This window comes from Monodon monoceros, unplaced genomic scaffold, assembly GCF_005190385.1.
Source record: "Monodon monoceros isolate NGI ecotype Baffin Bay Population unplaced genomic scaffold, NGI_Narwhal_1 Super_Scaffold_21, whole genome shotgun sequence".
NCBI lineage: Eukaryota > Metazoa > Chordata > Mammalia > Artiodactyla > Monodontidae > Monodon > Monodon monoceros.
Genome location: NW_021703778.1, coordinates 146,031,095 through 146,046,396, shown reverse-complemented (window position 1 = coordinate 146,046,396; position 15,302 = coordinate 146,031,095). Strand labels below are relative to the sequence as shown.

Here is a 15,302-nt window from a genome sequence, read left to right as displayed (position 1 = left end):
TAAGAAATATTTTTTCATATATGTCAGTTGGGTTAGTTTTAAGTTTAGGTTTTGCCTTATAATCACCATATACTTTAATTGTCCTTCCCCAATCTGCCTCTTAAGCAGATAATGTAATATTTTAACTACAATTTCTGCCTTTCTGGCAGAAATCCTATTGAACACTAGGATTAAAGTGATAAGTTGCTCATGAGGCAGAATAGGGAAGTGTCCAGTTTCTGCAACAACAATGTGGAGAATCATTTTATGCACCTTCTTCTGAAAACTTATATACCACTTAATATACAGTAGATTTAAAAAATGTAAAATAAACTGCCTTCTGTATGGTGGGGACTCAACTTGCTTGACTTATTAAATAAAAAAATAAAGTGGGGCTTCCCTGGTGGCGCAGTGGTTGGGAGTCCGCCTGCCGATGTAGGGGACGCGGGTTCGTGCCCCGGTCCCGGGATGATCCCACATGCCGCGGAGCGGCTGGGCCCGTAGGCCATGGCCGCTGAGCCTGCGCGTCCGGAGCCATGCTCCGCAACAGGAGAGGCCACGGCAGTGAGAGGCCCGCGTACCGCAAAAAAAAAAAAAAAAAAAAAAAAAAAACTAAAAAAAAAAATAAAGTGAATCTCTTGGTAATAGTCATTATAATAACTATTATTAGAATAATAGTAATAGTGTTATTAACAGACTTCTGAATATGGCAAGAAGGTAAAAAAACTATAGTATGGACATTTTTGAAGAAGAGCCATTGGCCATGTCCAACCTTCCCAACAGCTATACAATTTAAAAGAACCTACATATTAGCCTATTAAAAAATAATTTAAAACAGAAAACACATTTGGAAGCCCTCTCAATAAGATGTTAAGTCATAGTAGTAGGGAGTCGTTTTAAGTTTCTTAAGACCTTTGAAGAATCTAATCGTGTTGAGATATAAAACAATTTTTTCAGAATAATCTTTAAAATGCACTATAATTTAATCCATGGTTTATAGGGAGAAAAGTATTCAAACAGATTAAAGTGCTAACAGGAAACAACAATTGTATATAGTCTACAAATGTCTCAATCATTCTACTACTTTTATCATGGCAGCAGTAGATCTCTAGTGTATTTTAAAGCCTTGTGGGGACTTCTGGTTAATACAATGATGGAGGGGGCACTACTGGGTGTCCTCCAATCCATAGGACAGTTCCGTACAACAAAGAGTTGCTGCAAAGAATTGTTATATTGATTTTTTAAATTATAGGTTTGATTAGATATTATTACCTATGAATTTCATCTCAGAATAGTAAAGGGAACATTACAAAATATTTGTGAAAAGCATGTTTATCAAAAATGTTTAACCTGAATCTAATCAAACCTTTATAACAAATTTATAGGAAACAAAATAAAGGAACATGTTAAAAATATTACAATGATATTCAAAATGGAACAAATAATCCCTTTAACAAGTCTCTGTCACACAAAAAAGGGGGGACATCTACTAAGAATACCTACTAAGCCCCACACAGTATGCTAAGCATAGGGGTTACAAAGATGAGTAAGACAGTTCCTCTCCTCAAGTAACTTACTGAGTAATCTAGTCAATACTTAGATATTACCAAACTGAACTTTTCAGGGTTTTTATTTCTCTAAAGGGCACAAGAAGAGCAGTACAAAGGCAAAATATTAAAGCACTATTAGTACCATTTATCAGCCTCCATAAGATCCTGATTCACACTGTTGGTGCTGTGCTCTCTGCCATCAAATGTTCGGATTTTGGGATATTCTGTTCTTCCTGCACATGCCTCTCTCATTTTAAAATTGAAAGCAGCTTGTGCTACCTGTTTATAATGCTTTCTGCTAAATAGGATCTGTTGCTTTACTTGGTGTAGAGCATCTAAAAAGAATCTTTCCACTTCTGTTCTTTCATCTAGTATGTTCTTGGCCAGCTTCTTTACTCGATTCATTTCCTTGTCCTTCATCTGAAGCAGATGCTGCAGCTTGAAAGTTTCAATCTGACCCGCTTGGTTCTCTACCATTGCCTGCTGCTGCAGTTTTAAAACTTCAGTCTCAAACTCTTTGGTCATACAACTCAGGGCAGTCTCCAAGCTTGCTACCTTCTTCTGAAGAGTTTGGATTTGTAATTTCTGCTGGGTAAGCTGCATTATCTTTTCCTTAACCAACAGATCATTGATTTCCTAAGAGAGAAAGATGAGAGAGGTGAGAGATTTTTTTTTAAAATTAATTTCAAAACTTAAAAGTTCCTCACTAATATCCATTACTTCATGAGATTTGAGTTTGAGGCCAGGTTGCAACGGTGATATTTTGGTATTCTGTGCATAAAGAGTAAGAAACATCAAGAGTCCCTGTCTGGACTTAGGAAGGCCACAGATTTTGCTAATTAAGAAACTCTCTTTCCTCTAAAATTATGAAAAGTTCAATATTTTATATTATCAAAAAATATCCCAAAATCAGTAAGACTGTACAGTAAAACAGTAATTTAACAGCTATATACTGCAAACTGTGGCAGTCTGCTACTTGCCTATCCTAGTGTCCATTTTCCATTTCCTCCTTCGTAATAAAACCCCAATTTTATTCAGAAAGGTAGTAAGCCCAGCTGAAAATTCCCAGTTTCCCTTGTGTTCAGCAAAGCCACATGACTAAGCTCTGATGGAAGGGCTGCGAGTAGAAATTTGTATAGGACTTCCAGGAAGAGCTCTAAAGGGAGGGGCATGCTGTTTTCCTTCTTGTCCTTCTTCCGCCCTGTTGTTAGAGCTCCAGTAGCTGCTGGGGGCCACGAGGTGACTCTGAGGAGATAAGCTGTATGTTGCAGAACAAAGTTGAGGAGCCCTAGTGTCTGCCGAATTTGTAGCACTACCATTCCAGCTCTGGATTGCTTACCTCCAGACTTCCTTTAGGGAGAGAATATACCTTACATGGGGAAACCATTGTTGTCACAGTTGTCACAGTTCCTAAGTGATTCAGAGACCAACTCTAAGCAAAGTAAAATGAATACTAAGGTAGTAGAGGACCGGGGTTATATTTATGTTTCAGATGTATTCTTTATAAAGCCAAGTCTAAAGTTTCTTATAAGTCATTCAGTAATTAACTTTTCAGATAAGAAAAATACACCATCCAGACAGAAGAAAAATTGTCCTATTGTCCTTATGTATCATTACTATACTCAATTCTTAGTATTCACCAATCCAATCTTTACAAAAAAAGGAAACAAAATCGAAATGAACCTTTTGCTGTAAAAGGAAAGTCTGAGTCTCTTGCAACTTCTGAGAGTTTTTTTGTAGAGCATCAGCTTCCTTCAGGTGGTATGCAAGAGCTTTCTGGAGATAAATATTCTCTTTAAAAACAGCTCTTCCAGCATTGTTCAATTGCCTGAAATAGATAGATATAAGATCCCAAAACACAGACCTAAGTTTTAAATATTACCAAACTAGAACAATGACTGCTAAATCCCCTAACATTAATAATAATGATCATCCGGAATTCCCTGGTGGTCCAGTGGTTAGGACTCGGCAATTTCACTGATGTGGTCCACCCGGGTTCAATCCCTGGTCAGGGAACTAAGATCCTGCAAGCTGCGTGGGGCAACCAAAAAAAAAAATAATAATCAATAATTTTAAAAAATAATAATGACCAGCACTTATTTAGTTTATGGTGGGTACTCAATAGTTAGGTGGGGATCTTGAGAACTAAGTTCTCACCAACAGGAAAGTAAAAAGGGACGTGTTACTTCCAGTCCAAGGCACTTAAGGGCAGGTATGAGTTTCTCATGCTCTCTCTTTGTACATGTGACTGGACATGAAGAACAAGATGGAAGCAGCCCAGGTTCCTGAATCACCCCTGGAGTAGAGCTGTCAGATCCACATTAGATTAGAAATAAACCATTGAGACTCAGTTTATTAACACAGTGCAGTTTAGTGTTACTTTCACTAATATACCTCATGACAACTGTGCACAGTTGCCATTATTAACACCATTTTTAGATGAAGAAATTTAATTTCAAAAAAGTTAAGAAATCTTCTCACAGTTAGTTAGTATACATGTTGAGAACCAAAGTGTAACTTCGAAGCCCAGGTTCTTTTCTCCACACTACGCTGCTACAAAAAGGGTGGATGGAAAAGGGGTGGGTACACAGAGAGAAAGAAACAGTGAAGGAGAGTAAACCAGAAAATTTGAAGAAAGCAGACCAAGAGAGAAGGGGGTAGAAAACATGATAAGAACAAAAAAGACTGGCAAAGAGGTAAGAGAGGCTATTAGAAAGAAAAAAGAGGCAGCGATCTCCTACACAACAGCTTCATGGTGGGCTCTGTCTGCCAGCATTATTATCTTCTTCTCAGCCTCTTTTTCTAGTTGGTGCTAAAAAAGAAAATAGGCTGTTTTAATACAGTTATATTTCTAACAACAAATTTTACACATAAAAAGTTAAGTATTTATTTTATAATGTCAACTAAAATACTCCTGTCCACATGACCTGATGTGAAGTGCTCCAAGTATCAATGGAGGAGCCAGCAAAGAGGATAGTGTGAACACAGGGACTTTAGGGTACTTCCCAATTTCACCATTAAAAAAGCAAAATGACATATAAATAGAAAAAAATTCCACATCAGACCTGGAAAGCAGAGCTGGGAGAAATTTCTGTTAAATACAATGTGATGAGAATCATTTATTCATTCATTCAACAAATTCCTATTGAGTACTAATAGCGTACCAGATATTTTAGATACTAGAGATGCTGTGGTGAACATAACAGATAAGGCTCCTGTTCTCATGGAGCTTATATTCTAGGATGAGATCCAAACAATAATAATAATTAAAATGCACTGAGCATTTACTATGTGCCAGGCATGGTTCTACACATGTATTATTTACTTCTCACAACAATGTAATTAGATACCTATGAATTAGGTACTATTATTGTCCCCAAAGACAAGGATTGAAGAAACTGAGAGAAAGGTTAGAGACTTGTCCAAAATCATACAGCTAGTAATGGCAGAGCAGGGATTCATACACAGGCAATTTGATGCTATACAGCCTCCCAGCAAGTAAACAAATAAGAGAATTAATAGACTGTGATAAATGCTATAAATGAAATAAATGGGGTAATGAAATAGATAGTAACTGAGGGAGGTAATTTTAGATTGGGTTTAGGGATTATCTCTTTGAGGGGATGACATTTGAGCTCTGAAGAATGAGAATAAGCCAGAACTGCAATAAGAACATTTCAGGAAGAGAGAATAGCAAGTACAAAAATATGCAGGTGGGGAAGGGTTTGGTGGTTCAAGGAACAGAAAGGATTAAATGGGAAAACACAACAAAATACTAATAACCTGAGGGAAGTCCTTTATATGATCAGGTGGAACATGCTGAGGTACGAGATGAATGAACAGGGCTTACTAGAAAGCCCACTGCCATGGACCAGCAGCACTGGGGCTCAAACCAGTATAGGAGTTTGTATCTAACCATGAAGTCTGTACCTCACATGGTAAGGCAGACACTGCTGTGGCTGGACAACCCAACACTCATTCCCATCCTCCTTTTTCCTTCCCAGCTTCCACCAGTGGCTGGAGAAAAAAAACACCCCTTTTCCCTGACGTCCATTATAACATGGTTCTGGACAATCAGAGAGATGTAAGAAGAAATCTGCTAGGAGCTTCTGGGGAAAGTTTCATGGTTTCCAGATAAAAGGGACAGATACAGATGGAGCCTCCCTTCTTCCGGCCCTAAGAGAGATGACTCTCAGAGCTGCATTAACCATCTTGCAATTATGAGGGAAAGGCCAGCAGCCACCTACTTCCAGACATAAAAATCCTATTTATATAAGCACTGTCATTCAAGTAATCTGTAAACTGACCAAGCACCTCTAACATTTGTTTGTGGAATGTTACACCAAGTAGGAGAGAGATCAAGTGTAGGGTGGAGTGAGGAAAGAGGCAGCTGAGAGCAGCCCATTCCTGAGCACTTCCATTCCTAACAGTGCCAGGAAGTACCTGAGAGGGAAAGCATCTAGATACTGCTCCTGCCCCACTCGCAGGTTATTCAATACACAGACTGGAAACCTAGAGCCACTTTTGAAAGCAAATCCTTTTATATAAACCTGATATGAGTACTTATTTGCCTCACCCTCACTTCCCAACATTCCCACCAATTTGTGAAAAAATTTATTCATTTCTTTCCTAAGGATGAAAAATTAAAGAAAATATTAAAAGAATTAAAGAAAAGCCAGGGGGACTCTGAGAATTAACTTTAGAAGCACAGAGAAATGTGGAAATTTGTGATGTGCTAAGGAACATTTTTGAGCCCCCTTTTTATTTATTTATTTATTTATGGCTGCTTTGGGTCTTCGTTGCTGCACACACAGGGGCTACTCTTTGTTGCGGTGCGCTGGCTTCTCACTGCGGTGGCTTCTCTTGTTGCGGAGCACGGGCTCTAGGCGCACGGGCTTCAGTAGTTGTGGCTCACGGGCTTTAGAGCGCAGGCTCAGTAGTTGTGGCGCACAGGCTTAGTTGCTCCACGGCATGTGGGATCTTCCCGGACCAGGGCTAGAACCCGTGTCTCCTGCACTGGCAGGCGGATTCTACACCACTGCGCCACCAGGGAAGTCCTGAGCCCCTTTTACTAATATCCTTAGTTGGCTTGACTAAGGGAAGACCCTCACGTGTATCAGAGCAACCTCTCTAATCCCATCTCCCCTATAAAAAGTGGTACATGGAGCTTTAGTTCCACCAGGAGACAACAAGCTGGGGTGGGGGATGTGTCCTGAAGCCTTGGTCAGATGACAATCTCTCTTGAGGATTTCAAGAATCTCTAACTAAGAGGGGAGGAAAAGATAATCTTCTAATAAGATATCAAATGAAAACTTGATGTCTCAGAATACATATAAATATACTTACGTCGTTCTAGTACACAATATATTTATTTATTAATGCAAATATGCTGTACCTTTTCTTCCAAGAACCTGCCTTCCAATCTCCTAAGAGTCTCCTGATGTTTCTGCTCTATGTTCCTTAAGTCCTCCTTCAGCTAAAATTAAAATAACGAAGAAAAGAATGGTCAGTAGGAAATGGGGTGGATTGGGGCATATTCCTGGAAAATTCTCAGTCAGGAAATATTTTCTGTTATACATTACCTCTTAATCCTGAACACACAGAAAAACTCCATGCCCTCCCTCTGAGGACCATACTTCTCATAATTGTTTATAGATTTACAAGATCATTATTGAGTTTCTAAAAAGCTTTTCATGAATAACAGTTTTCAGAACATTCAGATAAGTTATTATCATATTCATTTCCCCCCCCGCAAATATCTTCATTTTAAACATGTGGACTTACAGAATCATAATATTTTAGAATTACTAGGAATCTTAGGAGTCAGACTATACAAATCTCCCACTTAGTATAGGAATCTCTTCTATGAGAAAAATATCTAGAGACAGAAGTATCACTAATCAAATCCTATTAATTCACTAGGCTGCCCTTTTAAGAGTTCCCATTTTTAGAAAATTCTTCCTAGTATCAATCTAAAAAGTATCGCCCTGTGATTCCCATAGACAGATCCTTCTATCCTCTAAAACTACATAGAATAAAAAGGACATAACATTCTTCCAGGCAAAGAAAATTGAGCTAACTTAAAGCTATGATCCTGAAGGCTATATATACTGGCAAGAACCAATCAGATTGAAATCGGCGCACTCAATCTAATATTCATGCCACAAAAAAAGGCAGTAGAGAAGAGCTTTCCATCACACAGACCAGAGTTCAACTGTTACCTCTCTGACTTACCAGCTGTTTGGGCAAATCACTTATCTTCTCTAAGTCTCAAATCTCCAGGGTAAAAAGAGGATAATAATAGTAGCTATTCTCATAGAGGTGTGACAAAGATTAAATAACAAATAATACACACAAAATACTTAGAATAGTAACCATTTAATACAGAGGTTAGTTATTTTATGTCTAATATTGTCCTCCCTTATACTTCACAATTTTCCTTCCTGTGATCTCTGTCCTAACAGTATTAAATCTCCATTTGATCCATACCATATGATTTCAGATGTTCTTCTTTCTTCCTGTATTTTTTAGACAATTTTAAAAAATGGCCTCATATTGTCAAAGACTTTCAAAATTAATGTCAATATATAAATTTGTGGAAATGTCTACCATGCCAGTGGGATGGGGGGTGGACCTTTCAATTGCCATTGGGGTCCCCAAAAATCTATAAATTAATAAATAAATCTTTTGAAAGATAATTAGGCAATGCATATGAAAAACCTTAAAAGTTCACGTTCTAATTTAACCTATAAATTTCACTATAACTTCTAGGAAGTTATCCTAAAAACTAATTAAAAATATAGAAAAATACTTTGTTGCTTAGATGTTCCTCAGTTTATAATAGTGAAAAATTAGAGAAAAGTCCAAATGTCCAACAACAAGGGACCGATTAGTAAATCATGATATATCTGCCCAATGAAATTCCATGCATGTAGTCAAAAGGTTTTATAGAAAAATACATAATGGCATTGAAAAGTGTTCACAATATGTAAAAGTGAAAAAATCAGGTTAACAAACAATTCGTACATCATAACCTCATTTTTGTAAAAATAGCATACATTGTAGATACTTTAAAATATATTTATACATAGCAGAGGTGGAAAAAATAAAGACAATATACCAAAATATTAACAATGGTTATCTTTAAGTAATATAGTTGTGAGGGGAGGGTTTTTCATTTTCTTTTATCAGCTAAATTTGCTGAAATGGGTATTATCACTTTGTCAAAAGAAGAAAGACTAAAACAAATTATTTAAAAAATATTAATTGCAACCTACCAATGTATGCTCCTTTTTTTAATCAGGTAATGGAAATAATTTTTTCTTTAAATTTATGCTTTGAATACCTTTTGATAAGCTAAACTTAATTGGCCTCTTTTAAATTTGTATAATGAATCCTATAACACAGTATAATTAATTTTCCTCCCCTTTTTTAAATTCATGGGCCCCACACCTGCCTTAATTCTTCCATATTTGGGATTCCACATAACCATCTTAGTTTTTCCCATTAGCCAGTATCTTTTGCCTTTGAATTTAAATTTTCCTGGCCCACCACCCCTCTTTCAAACGGTTGAAATTTATTTCTCCACTAGGTGGCAACATTGCTCTTTAAAAAAAAAAAATCACACTAAGGCCCAAAAGAATATGCGCAACTAGTTTTGTTTTTTTTTTAACATCTTTATTGGCGTATAATTGCTTTACAATGTTGTGTTTCTGCTGTATCACAAAGTGAATCAGCTATATGTATACATATATCCCCATATCCTCATAACCCCTTCCTCTTGAGCCGCCCTCCCACCCTCCCTATCCCACCCCTCTAGGCGTTCACAAAGCACCAAGCTGATCTCCCTGTGCTATGCAGCTGCTTCCCGCTAGCTATCTGTTTTACATTTGGTAGCATATATATATATATATCAGTGTTACTCTCTCACTTCGTCCCAGCTTACCCTTCCGCCTCCCCGTGTCCTCAAGTCCATTCTCTAGCCGGTCTGCATCTTTATTCCTGTCCTGCCCCTAGGTTCATCAGAACCTTTTTTTTTTTTTTTTTAGATTCCATATATATGTGTTAGCATACAGTATTTGTTTTTCTCTTTCTGACTTACTTCACTCTGCATGACAGACTCTAGGTCCATCCACCTCTCTACAAATAACTCAATTTTGTTTCTTTTTATGGCTGAGTAATATTCCATTGTATATATGTGCCACATCTTCTTTATCCACTCATCTGTTGATGGACACTTAGGTTGCTTCCATGTCCTGGCTATTGTAAATAGAGCTGCAATGAACATTTTGGTACATGACTCTTTTTGAATTATGGTTTTCTCAGGGTATATGCCCAGTAGTGGGATTGCTGGGTCGTATGGTAGTTCTATTTTTAGATTTTTAAGGAACCTCCATACTGTTCTCCATAGTGGCTGTATCAATTTACATTCCCACCAACAGTGCAAGAGGGTTCCCTTTTCTCCACACCCTCTCCAGCATTTATTGTTTGTAGATTTTTTGATGATGGCCATTCTGACTGGTGTGAGGTGATACCTCATTGTAGTTTTGATTTGCATTTCTCTAATGATTAGTGATGTTGAACATCCTTTCATGTGTTTGTTGGCAATCTGTATATCTTCCTTGGAGCAATGTCTATGTAGGTCTTCTGCCCTTTTTTGGATTGGGTTGTTTGTTTTTTTGATATTGAGCTGCATGAGCTGCTTGTATATTTTGGAGATTAATCCTTTGTCAGTTGCTTCGTTTGCAAATATTTTCTCCCATTCTGAAGGCTGTCTTTTCACCTTGTTTATGGTCTCCTTTGCTGTGCAAAAGCTTTGAAGTTTCATTAGGTCCCATTTGTTTATTTTTGTTTTTATTTTCATGACTCTAGGAGGTGGGTCAAAAAGGATCTTGCTGTGATCTTGCTTGCAGAACACATAGTGTTCTGCCTATGTTTTCCTCTAAGAGTTTTATAGTGTCTGGCCTTACATTTAGTTCTTTAATACATTTTGTTTTTATTTTTGTGTATGGTGTTAGGAAGTGTTCTAATTTCATTCTTTTACATGTAGCTGTCCAGTTTTCCCAGCACCACTTATTGAAGAGGCTGTCTTTTCTCCATTGTATATTCTTGCCTCCTTTATCAAAGATAAGGTGACCATATGTGTGTGGGTTATCTCTGGGTTTTCCATCCTGTTCCATTGATCTATATTTCTGTTTTTGTGCCAGTACCATACTGTCTTGATTACTGTAGCTTTGTAGTATAGTCTGAAGTCAGGGAGCCTGATTCCTCCAGCTCCATTTTTCGTTCTCAAGGTTGCTTTGGCTATTTGGGGTCTTTTGTGTTTCCATACAAATTGTGAGATTTTTTGTTCTAGTTCTGTGAAAAAGGCCATTGGTAGTTTGATAGGTATTGCATTGAATCTGTAGATTGCTTTGGGTAGTATAGTCATTTTCACAATGTTGATTCTTCCAATCCAAGAACATGGTATATCTCTCCAACTGTTGGTATCATCTTTAATTTCTTTCATCAGTGTCTTATAGTTTTCTGCATACAGGTCTTTTGTCTACTTGGGTAGGCTTATCCCTAGGTATTTTATTCTTTTTGTTGCAATGGTAAATGGGAGTGTTTCCTTAACAACTAGTTCCTAATTCACTTTGATTCAGAATGTATAGCTACACCTAGGATGGTATTTTAAAGTTCCTGAAAAGTTAGTGAACTTAACTTGATTCATTCTGCAGCATTTTCATATAAAACAAAACTAGATATTCTTTCTAGAAACTTTGCAGCTTTATTGAGGAATTGTAGGTAAATAAAATGTATGATAGTTCAAGTGTACATCATGATGATTTGATATACATATACATTGTGAAAGGATTCTTCCCATTTAGTGGAAAACTTGATATTCCTTCAATTACATTTAATAAAAGACCCACTCAGCATTTAACATAGATTTATTGAGCATTACTGTGTATCCTGTCCTTCAATGAATACAAAGCACAGTACTGTTCATGCCTCAAAAAATTTACAATCTAGCAGGGGAGATAAGACAAATAATAAATATAATATCAAGATAGAATGGGCTAAGCGGTATAAAAGAAATACAAAATGCTATGGAAACATACAAAAAATTACTTTTTTGCTAATCATCTTCTAAAATATTTTTCCAGCTTAATTGAAATATAATTAATCTATAACATTGTGTAAATTTAAGGTGTACAATGTGTTACTTTGATACACTATATTGCAAAATGATTACTACCATAGCATTAGCTAACACCTCCATCATGTCACAAAAACTACCATTTCTTTTTCTGTAGCAAGAACATTTAAGATCTACTCTCTTAGCAACTTTCAAGTATGTCATACAGTATTATTTGTTATAATCACCATACTGTACATTAGATTCCTAAGAACTTGTCAGTCTTATAACTGGCAGTTTTTATCGTTTGACCAACATCTCCCCATTCCTCCCCCCGCCAGCCCAAGTAACCACTCTGAGTTCAGCTTGGGTTTTTTTGGCTGCACCACACTGCTTGTGGGATCTGCAGACCAGGGATTGAAGCTGCGCCACTGCTGTGAAAGTAACAAGTCCTAACTAACCACGGACCACCAGGGAATTCCCAAAGTTCAGCTTTTTAAATTATTTATTTATTTTAATAAATTTATTTATTTTTGGCTGTGTTGGGTCTTCGTTGCTTTGCTGTGCACAGGCTTTCTCTAGTTGTGGCGAGCGGGGGCTACTCATTGTTGTGGTGTGCGGGCTTCTCATTGTGCTGGCTTCTCTTGTTGCAGAGCACAGGCTCTAGGCGTGCAGACTTCAGTAGTTGTGGCATGAGGGCTCAGCAGTTGTGGCTTGTGGGCTCTAGTGTGCAGGCACATGGGCTTAGTTGCTCCGCGGCATGTGGGATCTTCCTGGACCATGGCTTGAACCTGTGTCCCCTGCATTGGCAGGCAGATTCTTAACCACTGCGCCACAAGGGAAGTCCCTCAGCTTTTTTTAGATTCCACATATAAGTTGTACTGCACAGTATTTGTCTTTCTCTGTCTGACTTATTTCACTTAGCATAACGCCCTCAAGTTTTGTCCAAATTGTCACAAATGGCAAGAAGAAAATTATTACTTTTAAATAGCACACTGAGGAAGTCCTTATGGAGAATACGCATTTGAGCTGAGCCTCTGAAGAATAGGTAAAATTTTAATGGACAGAGCTCTACCAGGAGTATATTCCAGATAGAAGAAACAGCGTAAACAAAGAAAGGCAGAAAAGACTTCAGGGAATATCCGGGTTGGGTGGATTAAAGGTGGTGTGTATGGGAAAGTGTAGGAAAAGGAAATAATATGTTCCAAAGTAGGTGTAGGGTCTTGATTTTCAGGCTAAGGTGTCTGGACAATATTCTGTTTACAATAGAAAAGATTGTTTATAATCTTCTTTACTAAAGAAGATTCTTTTTTCCCCCCTTGTTGCTATTTTTACTTTAAATATAGCAGTGTGTACACGTCAATCCCAAACTCCCTAACTACCCCTTCCCTCCACCCTCCCCCCCAATAACCATAAGTTCATTCTCTAAGTCTGTGAGTCTATTACTAAGGAAGATTCTTGAGGGAAGTGACCAGAACATCATCAGAACTGTGATATTTTAAGATTATTCCTGCAGTAGTGTGTACTTTGTACTGCGGTGGTGTGGTGAACTTAAAATACGTCCACATTTGGAATTTCCTGGCGGTCCAGTTGTTAGGACTCAGAGATCTCATTGCCTAGGGCCCAGGTTCAAACCCTGGTCGGGGAACTAAGATCCCACAAGCCCTAGGGACCCACCAAAAAAAAAAAGTTGAACTCAGAGTGGTGGTTACCTGGGCTGGGGGGAGGGGGAAATGGGGAGATATTGGTCAAAGGGTACAAACTACCGGTTATAAGACTGACAATTTCTTAGGAGTCTAATGTGCAGTAATAAGAATAGCAGGATCAGCAACAGCAGGTAATCTTTATCATACAGTGCTAAGCATTTACAGTAAAACAGATGACAGGTATTCCCCACTTTTCTGAAAGTTCGCTTTACACCACTCTGCTTTTACAAAAAAATCTACATTAGTACCTGTTTTCGCTAACCGAAAGTAATCCAGAGAGGATTTTCACTTTTATGAAAAAAAGGCGAAAAGCAAAAAAATAGTGTTCAGCAGCGAGTGGTGTTACTGAGGCAAAGCACACCCTTAGCAACGAGGGGAGTGGCACCACTAAACTCCTTCCCCGGGAACTATACTCAGCGTCAAGCTGCCATAGCTTTGAACTACGTCTGTGAGCATCTGTGCTTTATCTTGATTTTGTGCTTCTGTTAGCAAGGTGTGTCCTATGGTAACTGCTTCTTCAGCTTAGGAAAGGTTTCATAGGAACTACTTTCAGATAGCGAGGGAAACCTGTATTTAGTCTTCACAATGACCCTTTGAAATTGGTACTATTGTTCTCACCCCCATGTTACAGATGAGGAAGCTTAACAAGATATCCAAGTAGTGAAGACAGTATTTACACTCTAGCAGTATGACTTCAAAGCACCAACTTTTAGCCCCTATACCACATGGTGTATGGCTATCTTAGGTGGCAATACTACTTCTGGTACTATTACTAATAATAGCAGCAGTTGCGTGTTAGAGATGGCTCATACCAGGAATTTTGCTAGCACATTGTAAAAGCATTGGTAGCTTGAAATTGGCCACAACGTAAGTATTTACACCAAGGAAATCAGCAGATGCTACAAATGAGGACCTTTTTTTGCAGAGAGCTACACACCACTGTTAATTCTCACTATGAGACGTACACTATTTTAAGCACTTTACATATATGAACTCATTTAAGCCTTACAACAACCCTATGAGCCAATAACTCTTATCACCCCCATTTTACAGATGAGGAAACCTAGGTATAGAGAGGGTAAGTAATTTGCCCAAAACCACAAAGCTGATTTCAGCTACTTGTGCCCAGCCCTCATCTGTGCCATTTATTGCATTGTCATTAATGCAAGAGAACTATTTTCTGAACTGAGGGAATGGAAAGAGCATGCAAGGTCAGAGAAACTTTCTGAAAGTACTCAGTTTTCCTCACCACATCCACCCCTACCCAGAGTGCCTTAAATTTTTCTAAAATTATCATTCATCAGTCTAAACATATTTTCCTTTAGGACTTCACTACTTTGCCCCTAATGTTTTTCTGGATCTGTAGTTCCAAAGGTTTAACTGTTGATAAATGTGAGTGGGTGTATTCGCTAAGATCTGGTGAATTCACAAAGAAATCAAAGCTTAGAAAAAGAAAAGTCTAACCATCAAGACTTTTTGCGTCCAGTCCTACACTGATATATCTTCCCTGTTTCTCCCATATAATCTCTGAAATGTCAAAGGGATTCCTTTACTATCTCATAAGAGTAAATTTCTATGAAGGCCTTTGCAGACATAAGTAGTTAATTCTAATCTCCTTTAAAAAAAAAAAAAAAGGAAGAAAGAAAGAAACTTACATCATCTAATTCTTTCTCTACTTGGATTTTTCTCTTCTGGAATTGTTTTATTGTTTTGAGCTCTGTCTGAATCATGCCAATTTCTCTGGCTTTTTGATGGAACTGTCCCTCCAGCTCACTTATTTGCACAGTATATTTTTGTTCCTGTAGGCAAAAAAAAAAAAAGGTAAATGAGTTAGGAAAAAGAACAGAGGTCACACAGAGTCCTGTTCCATATGAAGCCTTAAGCCATTTGTCTATCTTTGAAGAAATTGTTCCCTTTTTATTTTTGCTTTTGCATAAACTTTTAATT

At 37.8% G+C, this 15,302-nt stretch overlaps 1 protein-coding gene across 2 annotated transcripts in view; it reads right to left on the bottom strand.

The window, feature by feature from the left end:
- Positions 1 to 15,302, bottom strand: part of BBOF1 (basal body orientation factor 1) — a 38,811-nt gene that overhangs the window by 10,356 nt on the left and 13,153 nt on the right. For both annotated transcript variants that reach the window (XM_029238447.1, XM_029238449.1), the window contains exons 4-8: positions 15,011 to 15,154; positions 6,925 to 7,005; positions 4,271 to 4,341; positions 3,213 to 3,357; positions 1,672 to 2,165 (exon numbers count right to left, since the gene is read on the bottom strand). In XM_029238447.1, coding sequence (XP_029094280.1) covers positions 1,672 to 2,165; positions 3,213 to 3,357; positions 4,271 to 4,341; positions 6,925 to 7,005; positions 15,011 to 15,154 — 935 coding nt within the window. The remainder of the gene's footprint in view (positions 1 to 1,671; positions 2,166 to 3,212; positions 3,358 to 4,270; positions 4,342 to 6,924; positions 7,006 to 15,010; positions 15,155 to 15,302) is intronic.